This window comes from Colius striatus, chromosome 1, assembly GCF_028858725.1.
Source record: "Colius striatus isolate bColStr4 chromosome 1, bColStr4.1.hap1, whole genome shotgun sequence".
NCBI classification, from domain to species: Eukaryota; Metazoa; Chordata; class Aves; order Coliiformes; family Coliidae; genus Colius; species Colius striatus.
Window position 1 is genome coordinate 116,560,674 of NC_084759.1, and position 23,489 is coordinate 116,584,162.

General features: G+C 35.2%; 1 protein-coding gene across 1 annotated transcript in view; it reads left to right on the forward strand.

Moving 5' to 3' along the window:
* The window catches only part of ABI3BP (ABI family member 3 binding protein), a 144,467-nt gene that overhangs the window by 22,199 nt on the left and 98,779 nt on the right, over positions 1-23,489 (forward strand). The window contains exons 3-8 of the mRNA XM_062004165.1: positions 4,125-4,193; positions 5,627-5,759; positions 14,549-14,730; positions 16,788-16,849; positions 20,967-21,018; positions 23,155-23,217. Of these exons, the coding sequence (XP_061860149.1) occupies positions 4,125-4,193; positions 5,627-5,759; positions 14,549-14,730; positions 16,788-16,849; positions 20,967-21,018; positions 23,155-23,217 (561 nt within the window). The remainder of the gene's footprint in view (positions 1-4,124; positions 4,194-5,626; positions 5,760-14,548; positions 14,731-16,787; positions 16,850-20,966; positions 21,019-23,154; positions 23,218-23,489) is intronic.

Below are 23,489 nucleotides of genomic sequence, written 5' to 3' on the forward strand. Positions count from 1 at the left end.
ATTATAGTAACATCTCTAACACATTTTAAAAAGTGTAATTCGGGAATGCGTGCTAGACCAGTGTTTAGCTAAACAATCTTGCTGAGCGGTTTCTTATGTTTGTTGACTTACCAAAAATGCATAGATGTGTTAATCACCTGTTTTTCAAAATGTCAAATAATGTGAATGTTGATTTGGAAGTATGTTTCTTCATAATAACTTACCAGTTATTATCTGGATAGTAACTTATCCAGATTCTTATTGCTACTGTTAGCTGAGCCTAGTAGACTGGAGAACGTCGAGGAGGTCAGCAGCTGTATCTTCAGCTAGACAAATGTACTGACTAGTAGCAGGTTCATTCACATCAACTCCTTTGTCCCTCTTCTCTATCTTTTCCTATGCTTGCTACACCACAATACTTTTGATCTTCCCCTTCTCCACCTTCGTCATCTGTTCTTAACAAAATCCCATAGTAAGGCTTTACCAGGCTGCAAATTCAACTGAAGAAATTGTGACATGAAATGAGAAAATACTTTGCCTGGATTTCTGCATCTGCTGGTCTACGAATTCTAATGATGCATTGTAACACTGTATTTTGACATTTATTCTAATTTCATTAGTCAGTTCATTGTTACATTGTTTTCCTTACAATTGCATTTCATTATTGGATGAATACTGCACTGAATTAAAATAATATGCTCAGATATGAGCAGAATTTGCTAGCTTTTTGCAGTGCATGCTAGTTGCCTGCTGACACTGATTTGATAGTTTAGCTCATGGCATATGGAAGTAAATGTTGTCCTATATGTTTGATATTTCAGTGGCATGTATTTTCATTATATCTTGATTGTCTCCTGAAGCTGTGAAGGTTTTCTTCTTTTTAATAATTTAATATAATTAATATTACAGAATTTTAGTCAAACAACTGCTTTTTTTTGTTTTATAATGACTCCAAAGTGCTGATTTACTTCTGTGCAACTTTGCAGTCTTTAAATGTTTTTTTGCTGTGATGAGTTGTAGACCTGTATGTTTGTGTGATGTGTGTGTCCTTTAGGCTATCTCTATGAAAAAAAAAAATACTGAGTAATTGAATAATTTCAGAAAACTACTTCATATAATAGGTGACAGTTCACTGAGTGGTAGTAACCTTGGTGTTTAAAAGCTAAAGCAAGATGACTGAATGCTTCTGTCTAATATTTTTTAGAAGTGAGAGGAAAGGGTGTAAGAATATACGTTGAATGCATAGGCATGTGTCTACTGTATGTATGAGTGCTACAGACAGGAATGCTACTGCTTTAAAAGCACTAGTGCCTCAGATGTGTGACTAGTCTTCTCTTCTGCTTCAAAAATCATTTGGTTGGATGCACGTGTCTGCAGAAGTGTTGTGCTTTGGTCTAAAGTGGCATTTCTTTATTCAGCTGTAGATATTTAAACTTGGCCCCTCAGTTCAAGGACAGAGAGCTGCTGGAGAGTGTTCAGTGCAGGCCCACAAAGATGATTAAGGCAGTAGAGCGTCTCCCTTATGATGAAAGGCTCAGGGAGCTGGGGAGAAGAAGAGACTGAGGGATGATCTCATTAATGTTTACAAATATGTAAAGGGCAGGTGTCAGGAGGATGGAGCCAGGCTGTTCTCGATGCCCAGTGATAGGACAAGGGGCAATGGGTACAAGCTGGAACATAAGAGGTTCCGAAGAAATATCAGGACTTTCTTCACTGCGAGGGTGACAGGGCACTGGAAAAGGTTGTCCAGATGGGTTGTTGAATCAGCTTCTCTGGGGACATTCAAAACTCACCTGGATAAGTTCCTGTGTGACCTTCTCTAGGTGGTCTTGCTCTGGTAGGGGGGTTGGACCAGATGATCTTTCGAGGTCCATTCCAGCCCTTGAGATTCTGTGTTTCTGTGATTCTGATGTCATATTTGTACCTTCCAGGTGAATTGGCAAAACCACCTATTTTTTTCAAATTGTAACAGTAAGAATTAGGTCTGGGTCTGTTGACTAGTACTTCTATAGTATGTCTGGGGTATTTCCTTTAGTACTTTGTGGCTAAAGAATTGAAGGTAGTCAGTATATGTACTTAATTTCTGATCTTACAACTTTAAGAGGTTTATAAAGAAATAGTTGTGTGCCAGCTGAAGGGTACTTTTAGCCATGACATTTGTTATTCCAGCCTTGATTAAGGAGAGTAGACAGTAGCAAGTTTAACCAAGTGATCAAGATAATAAAGTTCAACCACTAACCTAACACTAAGCCTGCCATTAAACCATGTCCCAAAGCACCTCATCTACAATCTGCAATTATCATTTTCTTACTTATCACAGTTCATACAAAATGAGTAAAATTCAGCTGTAAACAAGTTTCTCTATACTCCGATCTAATTTGGTTTTACTTGAGGTCATAATTTTCAAAATGTACTTCTATTTAAATATATTTCAGTGTAAATGATTGACATATCCTGTGAACCATAATGACACACAATCAGAACTCATGTTTTCATGGGACTGATAGTCACCTTTCTGCTGCCTGTCTTTTATCTTAGCAGTCAATTTGTCCCTTAAGCACTAAGATGAAGTAGCACTATCTAAATTATAGTTACACTTAGATTTTGGTATTTCCAAATATTTTCTTTTTCTCTTCCTATGTTAATCATCAAGTTTCATGCTTCATATAGAGATGCATCTTTAGAGTGGATTATGCACATGTAAGCATCATAAAGGAATACAGATGATTGCATATAGCTCTGGCAATTTGATAGAGTCTAATACATGGGAGAGGCAATGTTTGAAGCAGTTCAAAACTAATTGAGTTGTAGCAGCATTTGATAACTTGCATATTGTGATCATGACATATATATATTTCTCAACAAGAAGACTGAATCGGTGTGAAAACTTTGGAAAGAAATATTAAATTGCAGCAGAAGACTAAGAAAGAACTCCCATTTCTAAACCTGAATTGGGGCTCATTATAAGAGATCAAGCAAGCCATCTGCCTCTCTCAATGTCAGTTTCTTTGGATATAGGATGTATATCTGTCAAGAATCAGAACCACAGAACTTTAAGGGTTGGAAGGGAAGCTGGCAAGTTCAAACCCCTTGCCAGAGCAGGACCACAGGTCACACAGGAACTCATCCAGGTGGGTTTTGAATGTTCCCAGAGAAGGAGACTCCACAGCCCATCTGGGCAGCCCATTCCAGTGCTCTATCATCCTCACAGTGAAGAAGTTTTTCTGGATATTTCTTTGGAACCTCCTATGTTCCAGCTTGTACTCACTGCCCCTTGTCCTAACATTGGGCATCATTGAGAATAGCCGGGCTCTGTCTTCCTGCCACTCGCCCTTTAAGAACAGAGGCATTTCAAGACCTGTGTTCTTAAATTTGTGCATAATGCTTTGATATTGTTTACTAAACACATGAATTTCAGTTATAGTTGCTGTACCCTTAACACCTATGAAATAGCCTGAATGGTTCTGCTCAGGAATGACAAATAATGACAATATTTCTATATTAAGACGTATTTTTAGTTAAGTTCAGACATTGTGTTGTTTCCTGCAAGCAGACAATCACACAAATCTTGAATGACTTAGTATTAGTCTAGTGAAGTATGTGCACCTAAATGTTCCAAGTATTGATTTTACTCTTTTTACAATAGATCACCTCTTCACTGAAAAACTGAATACAACAGGAAAACAAAGGTGTATAACCTGAAAGGGAATGCAGAAAACATTGTAGGAAAAATTCCTCTAGCTTCCTCTAGAGAGTAAATATCTCTCTATTCTCCAAGCTTTTCCCTCTTACTACTTTGTGTTTTACTTTTCAGATTTTCCATCAAAATTTTCCATCATTTCTTCTTCCTCCCCTGGGTTTTCATTCACCTTCACTTTCCAAGTAATATTTCCCTTGGAATTTTACATATTTGTCCTTCCATAATCACCTATTTGTTGTGTTCCAGTCAAAAAGAATTGCAAATTCCTTTTGCAATTATTTCTCAATGATTGATGAATAACCCTTAAAGCAAACATGCCTAAAGATCACAAAGATTGGATAACATTCAAGAATTCAACATTGGACTTTTTCTTATTAATTATAGATTAATCCCTTTCTTAAGTAAATAGAACATCTGGACTAATTTCAGCTTTCTTCATTTACAGATGCAGAGCCACGGTATTTGGTTTCAGTAAGACCAGTACGCATTTCAAATAACAAGAAATCCTGTTCAGGTATTTTACCATTACCACATTCTCTTTCTTAAAGTAGTTAAAAGAATACAGGATCTTTTATTGGATTTCTCTGAAAATATATTTCTCACTGAAAGTGCCTGACTGGGATGTACAGATTCCATATGTGGGAAGATAATAAGTAGGACAGTATTTCCTAGTCAGCAATTAGTTACAAAACATGAAGAAGTACCTTGTTCTTGTAAAAAGTTTATACAACTGAGAATTGGAAACTAGAATATCTATTTCTGGTGTTTGAAGAGGTCACAAATGGTTACAAAAAAAAAGGAAAAATTTTGAAGTACAATGATCTGAGGTATTGAAGTTAATCTTCCCAATCTACCAGTAACAATTCCTTCATCCATGGACATATTAATGCTCTTTGTTTCTTGTTGGAAAATGGTAACGTGTGTGTGTATCTATAAATCAGTACTACTATTAAGTGTGCTGATGCAAGGAGTTAAGGAAAAAAGGGATGTTTGTAGCCTCTATATGTAGCAGAGCAGAGGTGTTGGACTAGATGACTTTTAAAGATTTCTTCTAATCCAAACAATTCTATGGTCTTTATATAGATTGCTTTCAAATGCAACATATATATATATCTCAAAAGACCAATGCACTAATTGAACATTATTCATTTTTGTATCTACAGTCTATAGAAACTGATTTGTAGAATGACATTCATATAATAGACTTTTCAGTCCAGCAGCCAAAGGTGTAAGAACATCTGTTAGTCTAGATATATAGCAAGTAATTTTAGTAGTGAGAATAGTTAAACTGGACAATATACCAAGAATTAGAGTAGAATCTGAGTTGCTGCAATTTTAAACTTACAAATGAAGACTGGTTACATTTCTAGAAGGTACACTGCAGTTCAAACTGCTATTAATACAGATTTGTGTGGTTAGTATTCATAGAGATCAACATAGATGATCATCAAGGTAATTCCTGGTTTTACAGTGTATGATCATTGCAATCTCTAACTAGGAACTGTTGGCATAATAAGAGATGTAATCAAAATCATATGTTGGTCTTCCTGAAGACCAGTATGATTATAAGTGATAGAAAAAAAAAAGAAGCAACCTCCCAATCTGTGCTCTTTCTGCCTGCTAGCTGCCTCCCTTTATGCCAGCTTTGTTCTGCACATCTTTCCTGTCTTCATAATCAGTTGGTTTTGGAGAGGGAGTAGCCTCTTCCCTGCAGATATTTCACTTGTCTCAATGATAAGTCAACAAACAGATCACAGGCATGATCTCTGCTCCCTTTTCAAAATCATGTCAGAAATTTTGACCATGGAAAAGAGAGAAAACAGTTGTACCTTTCCCTTAGAAGTGTAGGTATTAATTTTCTTTATTATCCAATTGCTAGAGCTTTCCTCTACCTAATGCAGGAAAGAGAAAGTAACCTGTAATTGGACTTGTATGTTTCTTATGTAGGTCGAAACAAGACTCAAAAGCCTTTGCAGCTGGTAGTTGGCACTCTCACTCCAACCTCTGTGTTCCTCTCTTGGGGCATCCTAGTCAACCCTCAACATGACTGGACAGCAACAAGTAATTGTGCCAGTGACAGGTAATGTACAGAAAACTGGTTTTTATGGTCATGATTTAATTCAGTGTAGTTACCTAATGTGACTAAGTTCAACTGTGGAAATTTTAAAGTTTCAAGCAATAGGTCTCAATGTGAATTAAGTTTTCTCATTTATTTAATTAGTGCTTTGCAAATATTTACTTTCTTGAGTAGAAATTTAGTCAGAAATTTACACGCTGAAGCACAAATCTTGTTATTTCACACTAGATCCTTCTTAAAGCAATGGCTGTGACTCTACCTTCATTTGTATCTGAATCAATTGAAAGAAACTTTGTTAAGTCATAGGAAATACATTGGGTTAAAGCTGGCATAATAGAAGTAAAATAAATCTTTTACTGTGCTGTGGTAGGGGAATGATGCCTTGCTTTACTGCTGTTTTGTTTCCTGGATGTGATCTTGTCACTACACTACTTTCTTGATACTGATACGGTACAGCTTTTATTAATTTTTCATTAAGTCTCTCTTACTATAACATTTTTGTCTTGCTGCAATTATTCCATGAGAAGTACAGTAGATGGGGAGCTCAGTAAGAACACTCCAAGTAGCATTTCTTGGATAAGACATAGTGCTGTGTATTTTCTCAGTTGAGTGCACCATTACATTGTAGACAACTGTTCATCAACAAGTTATATTATTAACATTGTTAATATGAATGTTTTCCCTGTTCTGTCATTTTGGTATCTGTATTCTTCTTTCATGACCAAAGAATTTTTTAATCTTCTTTTATATCATAAGAAACTTCATTCATCTCAGTAGTGTTTTGTAAAACCAAGGATAAACTTTGTGCACACGTTTGGAATGCATCTACATCTGGTTTGCAACTATCATCTTTAGGGCTTTTAGTACATCTCTGCATTATTGAGAATCCTTTTTCTTTCTCCTCCTCACCTGTCTAAATTTTGTCTACTTTATAACCATCTCTTTTAGACTTGTTTATGCCTACTTTTGTGTGGATAATAAAACTCCAGTTGATACCATTTAATGGGATGTAACTTGTAGATTATATTTTAAAAAGCCCAACTCATTTAGCCAGTATGACCCTTTTCTTGCCTCCCTAAAGTTTTTGACTCACTCTTTTCAAGCTTCAAAAATTTCTCATGGGCAAATTTGGATCATCACCCAGCAGATTTTCAAACCCTATTAAAAAAATATTAATGTTTATTAGGAAATTGTTACAGAATATTATGGAACATCCAAGAATATAATTTTATTGGATTTTTTTTTCAGTAGAAATAAAAGTTTGTTTTGGTTTAAATTTTACTCTCTCAATTAAGAAAGACACAAATAATTTCCTGCAGTTAAAAACTGAAAAAACAAGCTGATCATGGAGGAACCATTAAAGTGTTCTGCCCACATAATGATTTTAGCATCATTTTTACCATTGGACGTATCTTCTCCATGTGCTATGTCAGCACCAAGGTTACAGCTACCATTGTGCAGTGAGAAGGAAGAAAAATTTCTTGTATCTTGTGTCAAAGCATAGGAAACCCTTCACAATGCCTTCATCAGCTTTAGGTTTTCTCCTCAGCAACTGAGTATTCCTACTGGACCTTTATTGACTCTGAACTTGAACAAACTCTTTAATATAGTGTATAATGTTTTCCTTTTAGTACAGTGCTACTGGTATGTTATTATGTTTAGAATATATCCTGTATATTCGCTACTCTACTGCAAGATTTGCTCTTAACATGTCTTTGTGTCAAGTAACTGTATGCACCTCCCAAAGTTCTGGTTCTTTAGTTAAGTGTGGTTAAGTATGAATCTATAAGAAGAATTCTATTTGGCAGTCAAGCATAGCAATAAAAGTAGTGAAGGAAAAAACCTAAGACTTAAGTGATGTTCTTGTTTACTGGAACAAAATGCTTGTGATTTCTATAAACAATGAAAATAATTCTTGACATCACCATGGTGTGTATTTCTATAACTCCAAACACAGATTGAATTCAAATGTATTTTTAGTCAGTGTGTAGAAGAGCAATTATTAATTTACAGTAATAATTTGAAAGATATTTGGTCATATGTTGTAAAATATTAGGAAGTAGCACATCCTTAGCAACTTGGCATCATATTAAAAGTACAAGACTTAAAATCATCAACACATGAATCTATTGCAGGGGCAGTCTATTTCATGTACTTGACCTTTTTTCATCTGGAATGTTCTCCTTACTGTGACAAGTTGAAAACCTGAAGATTATTGTTCAGTGACTTAACCTCTCATCTTTGACATTGGCAACATGTGCAAAATATGACCTCTTAACTCAGTTAATATCTGACCAGGTTTCAGATTTGTAACTCTGAATGACCTGAAATGGAGTCAATGTTCTCAGCCTCAGATTTTACCATCTCTGGATGGATGTTAGGCTTTTTTACAAATGTTGTATAATAGAAGTTATTTGAATATGTTACTGACTCAGAAGATGAAAACCATATGGAACAGCATGGATCTGTTGGCTAAGATGTGGGTCTGACCTCAGTGGGATATTCCTTAGAAGATCTGGTTTTGAGAGTAAATTATTTTTATGTAAAATATGCCATGTTCTCAAACAGCATACATATCTTTTATTGTTTCAGTGAAATTTATTGCCTGCTTATTGATGGCACGTGTGTTCTTTACCTGTGAGTTGATTTTTTAAGAAATTCCAGTGAGGAAAAAGTTTCTGCAACTTTTTTTTTTTTGACAAACCATTCTTTGGTTGTTTAATTCTGTAGAGATTAAAGACATAAGCCAATGGAGTGCTAGATATTTCTCACAAGATAACCCTAAATCCAAATTCCTTGTGGAAGTAAAGATAAGCACTGCCATTTGTGTGGGCCAAAGTTCTTTGCAAGAACAAATTTTAAAGCCTTCTTGAAGCAGCTATCATTTCTGGTCAGAATCTTTGTGTTAGAATGCAAAACAAAACAAAAAGATCCAAACCCAAATGCTCAAATAATTAGTTTTATGTAACTAGTGAAAACTGTGTCACACCAGAGGTAGGATGACAAAGTCATGATAACCAACTGCACAATCATGTTTAGTTACTCTTTTTTATATTTCAAAGAGAGGAGAGAGAATTGTTTCCTCTCTGCAATCTCTGCATTTCAGTGTTCAAGCAACCATTACTAGACAGAGTTGTTGTAATAAACATATCTGGATTTTGTTTACAGTCCATTTAGGTCTTGAAAAGAGAGTACAGACTATTGTATAGACTTGTTTGCCTTTTTCCCTGATTAGAGCAACTCAACAGGTCCCAAAATGGAGCAGGGGGACAAAAAAGGTGGAGATTCACCTTGAGTTCCTTAGTGAGGGGGGTCATGGGAAAATGGGTTTTTTCCATTAAAGCAAAAAACAGGGTTTGTAGATGGAATACTGTATTTTATCATACTGAGTAGATTGTACAGAAATAAAACACTCTTTCAAATACATGCAAAATAGAAATCTAAAACCAGAAGGTATGTTTTTTTCAATGAAAAACAGAAAAATCCATACTAAATTTTTACATTGTAGAGCACATAGAAATAGATGGTTTAAAAACCCTAAATTAAGAAAGATATTTGCACTCATCTCCCTTTGTGCCTATCCACAAATTTGTGTCACTATTTAATTTAACAATAATTTCTTTGCAAATGTCATAGAAAATGTATTTTAAAATTAGTGGAATTCCTTAAGGAAAACCCACTGCAGCAAATAAACTTTTAGATTCAGATGTTTTTGTGTTACTGCTGTGGGAATACATGCTAAAAGCTTGTTTAAATGGGGAAAGATTTGTTGATGGTAAGCCTTTCATTCTTCAGAATCTCTGTCTTTAATATTTCAGTTATTCTTGTAAAAAACTTTTAAAAAGTGAGTGTTAGTGATCATGAAAACTAAATTAGAAATTGCTTTGCAAACGTAGTTGGTAGCCATCAGTGATGTAATTCTTTCCATCTTTTTATATATGCCCGTGTCTGTTACTTTACTGTAAACTTGGCAGTAAAAAGGAAATAATATAATCAACTTTACGTGCCGATTTGTAAAACACTCAATATCTGAAAAAATGTCATTAAAACCATTTTTTTTTCTTATTTTCTAACACTAAATGGATGCTGTGCTTCTAATGAACACTAACTATAAACAAATAAATATATGTGTATGTTAATAGTCCTTTTTTAAAGTCTGGTTACATTCCTATGCATACAAGTGAAATGAGTTTTATAATTTTTTTATCTATGGCAACACAAAATCACAGAGCAGGAATGTTCTTCTATCTCCAAGGCTTAATTGTTTGTTTAGTGTTATGTGTGACTGAAATAGTTGTGATTAAACTGTTTGGAGTTCTGGTTTGGATCTGGTTCCAAATAAACCCATGGTATTTATACAAATTGACCTAATCTTGAAATCTCATAAGACCATCTGCCTTATAGGATTTCCAGTATTTAATTGTTTGTGCCCAAATATTTGACCGTGCAAGTATTTTCTGGGAATCTGGCTGAAAAGAGATTTGGTTAACAATTGGAAAAATAGCGCTGGAATTCTTGGCAAGACAGTGTCATTCATACTGATATATAAAAACTTTAAATTTTGCCTATCTATCCTAGAATTTTGCTTCTCTTAGCAGTGAGTGAGATTTTCTTAATTTCAAAAGAAAACACCCTCTGAGTTTCTTTGAAATGGTCATCATATTTGGATTTTCTATATAGTATAAGACTAAGCTGAGAAAGAATAGCTGAGAAAGAATAGGTAAGCTGAGAAGGAATAAGTTTTACTGCCTTTCATTGTAGAGTTAAAAACCCCAACAACCTGTGTAAAATACAGAAAAGATAGAAACATCCTTTTGTATCAGGATGATAATCTTTTACATAGGCTTTGTAGATATAGTAATCACTAGGGTTGTTGGCCTGTGGAGTAGCATTGTACTCTTGTGAACAGTGAGATTGGTTTTGCTTTTGACTTTCTACTAATATTTCATGTTCTGTGAGCATCCTAGAAGCAAGTTAAATTGGAATATTTTAAAAGAATATTTAGAGCTTATTAATATAGAGAGTTTCAAGAATGCTAGCATTAAACATATAATGTTGCAGAAATGCAGATGGAGAGAGGTTTTCTTTTCCATGGGTGGCCTTTTTTGTTGTTGTTGGCTTTATTTCAGTAAGTAACTCTGAGTGGAACAGCACTCCTCACCTGCCCGTGACACCTTCTGTTTAAACTGTTGGAGTTGATTATCCTTTCAGCTGTCTAGTAAAGAGGGAGGAGGTAAAATTTCTCACCAGTAGTTTGCTTGGAGTTCAATGAGGGAAATGAGTGAAACATTGCCTGTTAAGGAGAGAGGGTGAGAACTGAATTTTTATGGAGCTTAACAAAAATGCTCTAGTTTTTTACAGAGTGCTAGGTGCAAGAGAAGTGAACACTGAAATCTTTTGATTAATATTTGTTAATTTGTTGTCTTTGCTGAGAATCTAGATTAAATTTTCACCCAGTGTAACAGGGTGTGCCACCTACTGCAAACAGTAAACTAGCATTCCCGGCTGTGAATAGCATTCCTGGGACTCTTCCAATTACTCTTGAATAGTGTATTAATTTCATATTCACTATTAGAGCCCTGCAGTATACAATCTGTTTTTCATATTTTTACCTCACAGAGATAACGGGCAAGTGTTTTATCTGAGAAACAGTGGAGAATGCATTTCCCCTCTGTGTGAGTGTGACTGTAGTCCATTTCAGCCTACCTTCTATAATTTCTTGTGGCAATCTATGGAAAGGTTTCTCTAAATGTTTGCAGTCTAGGAGAAGCAGTTTTGCAGCTTCTGACACACACAGCAGGCCAGCTGCGCAAATTTTGTGCGTGTATGTCACTGCCACAGGGGGATTGATATACGTGAGTGGTGACTGGATTTTATTGCTTTCTCGTGTCTTCAATTATATGTGTTGATTGTTTGGTACTGTATTTTTTCTGAAAGGAACATTTGAAAAAGGGAGAAATTAAAATGACAACAAAATTTAATCAGTAGAATGTTCTCAGACGGGAACTGTATTTGCACTGTATTTGGCAGCTTGTTGGTCTGATTTAACAATGAATTGTTGTTCTTTCATGACAAAACTTGGCATTTCTGAATTCATACTCTGTAAACAAATGATTGCATTTCCCCAGAAATACATGTTGTTTACAATTTGGATATTTTTAATACCCAAACAATTCTGATTTGCAAATTGTTAAATGGAACTTCATTTTTGATTGCTTTTTATTGAAATGGTTGAGGAAATTCTGTCATCACAATCAGTGTTTTTAGTATTCATTGTGGTAATTTTCCACTGAAATTATTACACCCTTGGTGAAATTTTTACAGGATTGGAAATCTTGGAGTTGAGAGCATGTTTCTTCCCGGCTATAATTTTCTATTTCCAATGGCAGAGTTTGGCATGCTTATGAAAATCTTCTTGTCATATTTTTTTAAGAGTCTTGAATTTTAGTGAAAGATATTTTTTGATGTATGAGAGTTCTCAATATTTTAATTCATTTTAGGGAGGTGTGGAGAAAGTATTTGAAACCAGGACATTTTCTACAGTAGAAGCAAATGGAAGCAACCACTTTAAAACCTATTGATTACAAACAAGTTTTTGGTGGGGTTTTTTGCTCCTTACTTTGAATGCAGCTATTCATTAAGACTGTTCAGTAACCCAAATGAATTTGTGTACTGTTTATTTTTCTATTACATACAATCACTTTCTACTCCATTCAACTAAAATAAGCAGGGAAAGGTAAGGATGAAGGTGAAAACAAATTAAATTTCCTCTTTAGGGCAAGCTAGGAAGAAGATGATTACTCCTGATTCACATTTTGGTCATATATCTATCTATACTTATTCTAAATCCCTTATCAAGAGAATGAATGGGGTCCAGCAAGATGCATTTATGTTGCAGATGGAATTTGCTTGTTACTGTTATGTCCTTTACAAGATAGTGACAGAGATTTCAAATAAGCTTTTGTTCTTTGTTAATGTCTCTGTGACTATGTATGAAAGGATAGAGGATAGGATAAAGAAGGAGAACTTTTGTCATTTTAGTATTACAACTAATTTATTGCTAAAAGTGTTCTTTGTCAGTCCAAGTGACAGATCCATTGCTTGACATGTCAAATTTGTCCACAGTAGATCATAGCCCCCAGACGAAAGGATGCGGATTATTTCTTGGTAGTCCAGGAATCGTTAAGGAGAGAAGATATTCACTACTAGTCATATTTATTTCTTTTTCAAGGTTTGGATTAGACTACGGCTTGTTTTGAAAGCAAAATATTACAGTTAATGAAAAAAGTTATGTGAACTAACAGAAATACTAATTTTTTTCAACCTGTCAGGATATCTGAACAAGCTGAATTGTATCAACAGAAAAATCTTTATTTTTGGTGCCAGGAAAGTAAATTTGACAACTGTAAGATAAAATATGTAAATAAAGTGACTCTTTGTGTATGAAAATATTTTTCATAATTGCCTTAGGTTGTGTTTAAATTATGAAGCGAGATTTTCCACGTAGTCATCAGTAATCTTTCACATATGTACTCTGGAAATGTTCCTCTGTAACTTTGACAAAAGCAGCTTTATGGATTGAGAGTTTTATATTTGGTTAATTAAGTCATTTTCATCTGGACCTTTTGATACCTTTTCAGTTGATTAAAGAACTTTTTTGTTACTGGTTTTTCTTAAGGTATTTTCCATACATTTTCCTATATAGTACCTGTCTTAAATCTCAGAACCCAAAATTCTTATTTTAGCTTCTGAATGATTCTTGGGCACGTTTTAGAGTTATGTTTGCTATAAAGCCTTAACTTGCTTTTTTGAAGTGTGGAAAAATACAGTTGGGTGGAACTCATCTTTTTTTCAGCTGGTGCAAGTGTAAGATGGATATGGACAATGGATATGTTTTATTTATGCTATGTGTAACAATTTCCAGCAATACTGAAAGCTGCTAAATCTCTCTGAGATATTTTTTTTTTACAACAACAGAAAAGCCCACCCCATTCTGACAGTGATATTCAGTATGTATATTGAAAATGAGATTTGTAGCAGGCAGCAGAGATATTGTGCCTAACTGTCACCATTTACATTGTGTTTTCAACTGGTTAGCATTGCAGTCATACTTTTTCAGGGTGGTGCTTCTTGACTGAATTGGGCAATTTCTGTAGAACTGTTTTTTAATTTCATAATGTCTTAGCATTCATCACGTTATTGATTTAAACTGCTGGAAGTAATGTCTTGGTTTATTTTCTTGTTTGAAGTGCAGGCAGTACATAATAGGATCACTGAATGAGGAATGTGTTATATAAATGTCAACTATTACTGGCTTTCCCTTGAGAATATTTTTGGACTAATTTTCAGGGGAACACCTTCCCCTCAACGGATATAGAAGATTTTGAGAAATTGGTTGAGGTTTCCTGACTAATAGGCTCATGATTCAATTGACTAGTTCTAGCATATGTCAGAATCACAGGAACTGCTTGCAAAATGAGTCTGTGGTTTGTGGTCAGAACCTCAGACACATGGTTGTTTGTGAATAAGGAGATTGTTCTTTTGGTCTGTGTATACTATTCCAGTGTCTGTATGATGGGGAGCATACAGGTATCTAGGAGATGACTGAGATAGTTCTATGTTTGCAGGAAACATATGCTGGCTTTCTGGTATCTGATATCCATAAGGGGCCAGCAAGAACAAGAACAATGATGGATAGAAGTTGTTTTAGTAATTCCTAACAAAAATGGTTGTATTGAGTTTCTATGTTAAGTTTCTATGTTTTTTGGTTTTTTTTTTTCTTGGTCAAGCAGGTTCTACACAGTTCGCTACAGAGAAAAAGATAAAGACAAGAAATGGGTTTTTCAGCTTTGCCCAGTTACAGAGACGGTCGTGGACAATCTGAAGCCAAATACACTTTATGAATTTGGAGTTAAAGACAACTTAGAGGATAGTATCTGGAGCAAGACTTTCAACCATAAGACAGTTCTGTCTAGTAAGTGTTTGTCAATAATTAATAAATAGCTACTCAATTTGACACTATTCTTTCTTATTTTGGGGCATTAATTAAAGATATTCATCTGATTTTCATTGATTAAATACTACCCCTTATGCTCCAAATCACTTTTTATTTAGGAATTACAGAAAGTAGAAATAATGCCAGTACAATGTCATTGTACTATGAACTTAAAGTGCAGAATGGTGGTAGTATTTTCCTAACTTTGCCTCACAAAAAACCTCTTCTATGTCCCATCTCTAAACGAGGCTTACTAAATGGTTGCTTTTCCTACATTTTTAAATGTTTTAAAGTCCCTTGTAGGGCAAGCACTGGAATATATTTGAGAACTTAAAGGGAATGAAGAGTTCATAGTGTTTCTTGTTTAATACTGTGTTGGAAACTGATTGAAATGTCCACTGACATCAACAAATTTTCCATTTGCATATAATGTATTTCTAAATGCTGTTTCTTACAGACACTATACATTTTTAAAAGGCCAGGAGAGTCATGTAAGTGAGATGGAGTTGGATTAAAAGATATTTTCTTCTAGGAGTTCATGTTCAATTTAAATTATATTTCTTTTTGCTAGAACATAGACTTGTGTATTCAGTAGATGCTTTTGCAGCAACTAAATACAGGGAGCTTGCTATACTTCTTTATATTTACAGTCTGATCTACTGATAACAGTATCTTCTAATTGGAAAGGTGTCAACACTTGTCAGATCCAAGCCTTTCATATCACTAGTCTGTAGTAGGTAGTTAGAGAACATCAAATAAAGAGTGAACATCTATTATGAATTTGTAACTATACATCTGCATAGGAGTTCACAATCAGCACCAATGGCTACATTTTTCTGTTTTAACTTAACAGTTTTTCAACAATTCAAGGTCTTCTCATTAAAAAGCTCTTCAACCTAAACCGAATATGCTTCTCTGAACATTTTATTTCCTTACTGAAAAATATATGAATTGCTATAAACTGTAATTCCTGCTGCATGCTCTTGTATTTGTTGAACACACAGGCCAAATTTTTGTAATATACTAAACATTCTGGGAGGGGCTGGGAGGTGAATCTGGTTTTAATTCGTGACTTGAGGAAGACATAAAAGGCGTGGCAAATGTTCAAATTTTTTACACCAAAAGTTATCAAAAGACATGAAAGTAGGCTATTACTGACCCTCTTAACATGATTTTACCATGAAGTCAGTGTGAAACTTTTGTCAGTTTTCCCTTGTCTTTGTTTTTTTTCAGAATACCATATTAACTAAAATGTCTCCAAATTGATATTTCTTGAAATCTATTTTCTTTTTCCTATTGCTTATCTAGTTTGGATGGAATTGTGAAAAAATACATTTGTCTTGACTCTTGTTTCCATTCCTGTGAATGCAAAGGGAGCAGAAAAGTGTAAAGGTGGAAGATAGAGAAAAAGTTTGAAGCATATATATAATTTAAAAGATATTGAATATAAAAGGTGCTGAAAGGGGTTGTTTCTTATCTGTATTTAACAGATGCATCACAAGAAGCTTCTAATACTAAACAGCTAAGATGAATAGTCTAAGAGAAAAATTGAGTCTCTTTGTTCGTATGTTGAGACAAAGGAAACTATGTCAGATCCAAAGAGAAGTGATATGTCTGCTCTATATTGCCAGTATTAAGTGAATATTTCTTTTAGAAGCAAACAATTAAAACCAAGACTGACTATTGGAGACCTTAAAACATTCTGCTTTTAGCCAGTTCTAGTGCCAGCCTCTTTGACAGCTCTCACTTATCCTTAGCAAGTCTCAAAATCCACTTCAGCTTTCTTACCCTCTGTTGTATAACAAGGAGAATACACTTTGTTTCCTCTCAGTCAGAATGTGAAGAGGAGGCTTTGCAGATGAATTAATTAACCTGGAGAAACAGAACCAAACCAAACTGTTACATAGTATGTTTTTATACTTTGTAATCAAGCCTCTTAAACTTCTTATCAATTGAAAAAAGTTAATAAACTTGGTTTTCTTTGCTTTGGATAAAATGAAAAGTAATTCTGTGTATTTATCTTTCTGTCAAATCAGATAAAAAAGTAAATGGACAACTTCAGAATATGTACAAGTTGGTACCTAATGCCCAAACACAGGTATGTAAAAGAGTCTTACATTTAATACCACATTTGTATTTTGTATTTTTCTGATTTTCCAACTGTTTTCTTGCTAGGAAATGATCATATATATTTTCTTATTGTTCATTCTTCATATTGTAATAAACAGTCTGTAATTATCAGAGCTGGAATTCCTTCAAGCATCAAACGACAGTCCATTACATAGATGTTCTTGGAGGAATAATTAGGTATGCATTTAGGCCAGTAATACATTAATTATAGCATTACATACAGAGTTAGAGCAGTATAATATTTAGGTTATTGGAAACATAATCATGTCTCACATTCAAGAGAAAATATTCCATCTGTGAATAATATGAAGATGACTGATTATGTATTCAAGGTACTGAAGCTGATGAAATCAACTTCAGTGTTCTTCCCATTAGTCCTACAAGCATCTTAAGGTTATATATGACAGCCCAAGTCCAATTAATTCTGGCATATGGACTGCAAGCTGAGTTCCTTTGTTCCTTTTAGCAAACCTTGTATGCAGGGATTCTAGGTGTTATGCTGCTTCTATGGAAGCAGGGGTTCTATTTATGTAAGACAAGTCCTGAGAAAGTTAACTAAAACAGTTTTCCAGATATTTGCACAACTTAAGCATGAAATGAGGACTGGAGCCAACATCTAGCCTTTTTAGTAAACTTCACAGGGCTCTGCTCCAGAGCAGTACTGCTTTATCACCCTCCACAGAAATATCATGAAAACATTCCATAGATTGTCCTAAAAATTTTGTCATCATTCTCACTTTAATGGTGCAAAAAGCCATAAAACTAAGGCTGGGAAGCAGATAATGGCCAGGTCGTAAGTTTATGTTATTACTTCAGTTTCTACAGTATTAGGTGGGATATATTTCAGTGGTGCAATCATATCATCAGTGCAAAGCCAGAATTTAGGCCAAGCTTTGTGTGTTATTTTGCTCCAAAGACACAATTGGCTTATATCAGCATGGTCCTAACTCTTCTCTGCAAGCAGACACTTTTAAAGGCTGTTTACTAAAGCAACATTACCAATCCATCTAGTCATTCTGCTTTTTCAACATCGGTCACATATCAGCTTGTGTTTCTTTTGGCAGTTTCATCCTTTAAGTTTGACTAAGCTCCTGGGGCTGTGAGAGCCACAGCTAATGAGAAAGGGAAACAAAAGGAGAGCTCTATGGATGGTCATTCTTTTTACCCTTAATAAACAATGGGTTGTAATAGGGTAGAAAGAATGCAGTAGAAACGTATTTTCTCTCCTGTTTGCTTAGGTTCCTGAAATTGATGTTGATCTGAAAGATGGGGTTGTCTTTGATTTTTTTTTCAAGCCAAAAAGCAGAACTCTCAATTTCTATTATTTGTTAAACATATCTGCTCTTCCAAAACTTATTTAATCCATGCTTCCTTGAAGAGTCTCTTGCATATATGCCTGTTATTTGTGACTTTTTGGAACCTCGGAATGTAAGAGAGTCAAAAAGAACAAGTTTCTCTTAAAGTAGTGTTGCCATGCTGTTTGACAGAATGTCTAAGAACTGCAGTCATTTATGCAATATGCCATAGGTATATAGTTGGAAGTTAAGTTGCTTGAGTTATGGCATAGTTTACATCTCTAATTTTCCTCTGAAAGTAAGAAAAACTTTCTTTGCCATCTTCATTCATGGAGATGCCACAGTAATTGTAATAACTAATGTTACTAATATCTATATGCTTTATGTTCTCTCTCTGGAAGATACTGTTAATTCAGTAATACAATGCCATTCTTATGGATGATATGATGAGGTTTTTTAAAAATTTTGTCCAAGTAGTAAATTTTTCTGGACATAGAAGTACCTGAAGTAGTCCCTTTATGGAGACTGAGAATATTGACAACATGGTGGTAGGTTTCAAGTGCAGCATTTGCAGATTTGTGCAAGTGAGCAATGTAATTACAGCAGCTGTGGAACACTTATTTCATGTCAATGATTTTATTTTGAGTAAGAAGCTAAATTTTGAATTTATTTTCATATATTTAACACTTTCATATTCTCATAATTACAGTCATCATTATTATTCATCAAAGAAAGAATGCTTTTATCAATATAAGAACCTTTTACTAGTAAAAGGACTGATAATAATTAGGATTAGAAGCTCTGCATTGGAGTTCCATGAGTGTTCACTAGAACTTGAGACCATCTTATTTGATTGTAGGGCTCCTGATGAGAAATACAAGAAACTGAATAATGTCTTTCAATAGATGCATTTCATCCCATTTGTTAGTCACATGAACAGCAGGTTTACTTCGAAAGCTAATTGTCTGCAAAACATTCTTTTTGCTAGAAGGTAAAATAGAAAGGTAAACCTTATTCATAATTAAGGCAATATAGTAAGCAAGTAAAAAAGAAGATCATTTTATATCCTTCATTAATGACAATGACTGAAACCTCCACTTAATTTCAAAGTGTGTTCAAGCCAGTTCAAAACTGTTATTAGGTAGCCGAAGATAATGGCTGTCATAGAATAAACATCCTCATTCATTTCTTTCCTTGAGTAAAAGAACATCTTACTTTTTTGAGATTTGCCTTCTTCCAGCTTCTTAGATTTTGGCATGTGTTTGATATGTACCCTACCATTGCTTTAAAAGTTTTTTTTTCACTGTTTAGAGAAAAAAAAATATTTCTTAGGTAAATAATTACAGCTATGTCATGAAATGCTGAATATTCACATGAAGTAGAGCAGATGTCATGAAGTCCAAAGTGGACATTAACTGATTCTACCTTCAGTGGTGTACATTTAACAGAGAGGTAATTGAGTTACTTTATTTCTTGTAACTCAGATACAACTGGAAGAAAAAATAAATCCACTTTTAACATGGTCAACATGTTTATATTGTTGACATTGCAATCTATCTCCTCTCATCATCTGACTATATTATATAGCTTTCCAACATTGTTCCTAGTACCGACATGTGGTAATGAATACTGATTTTTAATTTTTGGTATCAGCTGTTTGCTTCCTCTTAATAACTGGGGACTAGAATATCTTTCATATGAGGAAGGGCTGTAGGAACTGGGGCTGTTTAGTCTAGAAAAGAGGAGACTAAGGGGGATCTTATTAATATTTACAACTATCTAAATGGTGGGTGTCAGGAAGTTTGAGCATCCCTCTTTTCAATGGTATCTAGCAACAGGACAAGGGGTAATGGGATGAAGCTGGATCACAAAAAGTTCCATTTAAATATAAGAAAAAACTATTTTACAGTGAGAGTGATGGAGCCCTGGCACAGGCTGCCCAGGGAGGGTGTGGAGTCTCCTTCCTTGGAGGTCTTCAAGACCTGCCTGGACATGTTCCTATGAGACCTGATCTAGGTTGAACCTCCTCTGCTGGGGAGTTGGACTAGATGATCTCTAAAGGTCCCTTCCAACCCCTACCATTCTATGATTCTATGAACTGTGGGATGCACTCCTGTATTGCCATTTCCATGGTCTCAAAATACTGGAAAGGATTCATATTTGGGCAACAAGTAAAGCCAAGTGAACAGCAGAAAAGTCCAAATATCTTTTATAAAATCTGAGAAGAGTAGGTGTGGGTGACCAATTATACTTTCAAAACAATTTCATCTAATAAAATGGCTGAGTTAATCTGTTTTAAGCAGACTGTGCACCCGAGAGTGATGATAATTTTCAAATGCACACCTAGTCCTAGAATAGTTTTTGTTCTAAATATATTGGTCATTATACTAGAATAATATCCTTTGACCAAATTTTTAGTTCTATGTTTCAAATATTTCGCTGTAGTTAAATTGCAACTTTTCTTAGATTTTTTGACTGTTCCCTGGTGAGTGCTCAAGAAATTCTTGAAGGAAAAAAAGAGTTGGGGTTTCCTAAGCTGTCAAATAATGTGGTTTTGTGAAGAAAAACATCTTAAGCTGAAAAAAAAGATCAAAATGCAATATTACTATACTAGCCCATGGGAACTGAGGCAATAGTGTAACCTTCAGTGACTAGGGCCAGAGCCATATCCAGTGCTAACTTGGGACAGGCACGGTATTGGATTAGAGCCCTCTGTTTTTGTTACTAAGGAAGCTCAATTACTATTATGGCAGTTATCCCAGCACTTTCTTTTTTCCTCTCTTTTCTCAGCTTACACTGCGTGATAATAAGAAGTTGGTCCCTGTCACAATAATCAAACAAGGTAAACATATTTGTTTTATTTTTTAAGGATTCTTATGCTCTGCAAGAGTAACTGTGGTGGTTTAGTCCTGGCTGGGTGTCAGGTGCTCACCAGGTCGTAATATCACTCATCTCTCCTAAACTGGACAGGAGAGAGAGAAATATAACAAGAGGTTTGTATGTCAAGATAAGCACAGGAAGATTGCTCAACAATTAGCATCACAGGCAAAACAGACTCAACTTGGGGAGAAAAGAGTTTAATTTATTAGTAAATGATCAGAGCAGGGAGATGAGAAATAAAACCAAATCTTAAAACACTTTCCCCCACCCCTCCCTCTTCCCACAACTCTTCTTCCTTCCCCAGGTAGCGCAGGTGTATGGGGGTTGCAGTCAGTTCATTACAGATGGACTTTGCCACTGCTTCTTCTCATGAGGAGGTCTTCTCATACTTCCCAGGGCTACAGTGTGAGGTCCCTCCCATGGGAGACAATCCTTCACAAAGTTCTCAAACATGGGTCCTTCCCATGTGCTACAGAGCCTTCCACAGGGGCAGCTTGTCACACACTGCACCCAGTGTGGGTCATCCACCGAGAGCACAGTTCTTCAGGTCTCAGGTCCTGCCAGGAACTTGCTGCAGGGTGAGCTTCCCATGAAGTCATAGCCTCCTTCAGTCATCCACCCACTCCAGTGTGGGGTCCTCCAGGGGCTGCAAGGGGATCTTTGCTTCCCAGTGGCCTCCATGGACTGCAGGAGCACAGCTGCCTCACCATGGTCCTCACCACAGGTCACAAGGGAATCTTTCTTTCAGGGTCTAAGCATCCTCCTTCCCCTCCTTGTCCACTGACCTTAGTGTTTGCGGAGACGTTATCACATTCTCATTTCCTGTTTCTTTTGCAGTTTAGCAACTGTGCAACAACTTCTTTTCCTTCTGTTATTCACAGAGGTGTTACCTCCATCACTAATCAGTCAGGCCTGTGTTGGCTGTGGGGTCCATTTTAGAATTGACTGGCATTAGCCCTACCAGCTACAGGGGAAGCTTCTAACATATCTTTGTTTAAAGTAGTCACCCCTGCAGCCACCCTGCTAGCAAAAACCTGGCCCAAGCAAAACCACTACAGTAACTTAAAATTCAAATAAAAACCAAATTCTGACTGGGATGTGAATATCACAAAAAATTTCCTTTTACAATAAGTGGAACTTTAAAAACTATCTTATCCTTTAATTACGAATACTAGTAAGCTGTTACCTATCTATGCTAATAAAATAAACTATTACATTGCATTATAAAACAATGTCTTAGTTGAGTCATTGAATGGATATCAATCAGTTCTGATTTCTGCTAATATCCATTCTTTTTCCCTTCAAATGGATTGTCCAAGTACATTGATCTCACAGGTGTGCACAACCTGTTAGTCAGGCATGAAGAGCAGAAGTATGGATAAGATTGATGCTACCAAATTATTTTGTGGATATATTCACGTCAGTTATTGACTCAAGACTCCCTTCTTCTCCTTTCCCTGAGTGGAGAGATCTATCTACAGTAGACTTAAACATATGTCCCTTTAGAAATGTCTGTTTTTCTCTTGTAATGAGAGTTAGTATAGTAGTGTAATCTTTTAAAATTAACTACTGAAAGACAGTTGACAAAAAATGAGCTGCAAGTAAAAACTTGTTAACAGAAACTCTATCATGAATCATTTGAAGTAACAAAATCAAGCAAATTGTCTTTGGAGGTAGTTCACAGTTAAGGGATAGGAAAACGCAGGTTGGTGTAAAAACAAACTACAGTAATTCTCTGTAAAATATATTTTGGAATTTACTTCACATGCATCTTTTTTTTTGAAGACTTGGGAATTGCAGGGTAATGAGATGCCCTGGAGCTGGCTCTATATTAACATAAGTATTGAATGTCATTTTTCACCAAGGATATAAAATTGATATGCTAGGGGAAAGAAAGATTCAGTTAAGAGACAATGTAGAGGAAATACAGATTTGCATTATCTTAAACTGAATATAAATAAAGATTAGGATGTTGTATCTCCATTTGTTAAGTTGAAGAGAAGTTTTCAAGATGCTGAGGCTTGTCTGGGATGTGATTTTGTGTCTTCTTTTGTCTTTTTTAAAATTATTTTCTAATATCTTTTTCTTTTCTTCACAGTTATTCAAAATCGGACACAATCTAAAACTTCAGATGTTTCTTCTCTGCCAGGAGCAATATTAGGTGACTAGAAGATATTTTTATTATTTTTCTAATCTTTGCCTGAAAAATAGAACTGTGTAAATACTTTTGATTTTATTGGTCTTGATAATTTTTTCCTTGCATATCAAAGGATATTTCACAGGTGATTCACACAGTATTTCCTATATTTTATTGGAGGTACAGTTGGTTCAAGGATGATACAGCCTAGGGAAATAGTATCAATTCATTATCACTGTATATAAAAGAAGATGTGACACTATTTAAGCCAAGAAATTTCTTCATACTACAAGTAA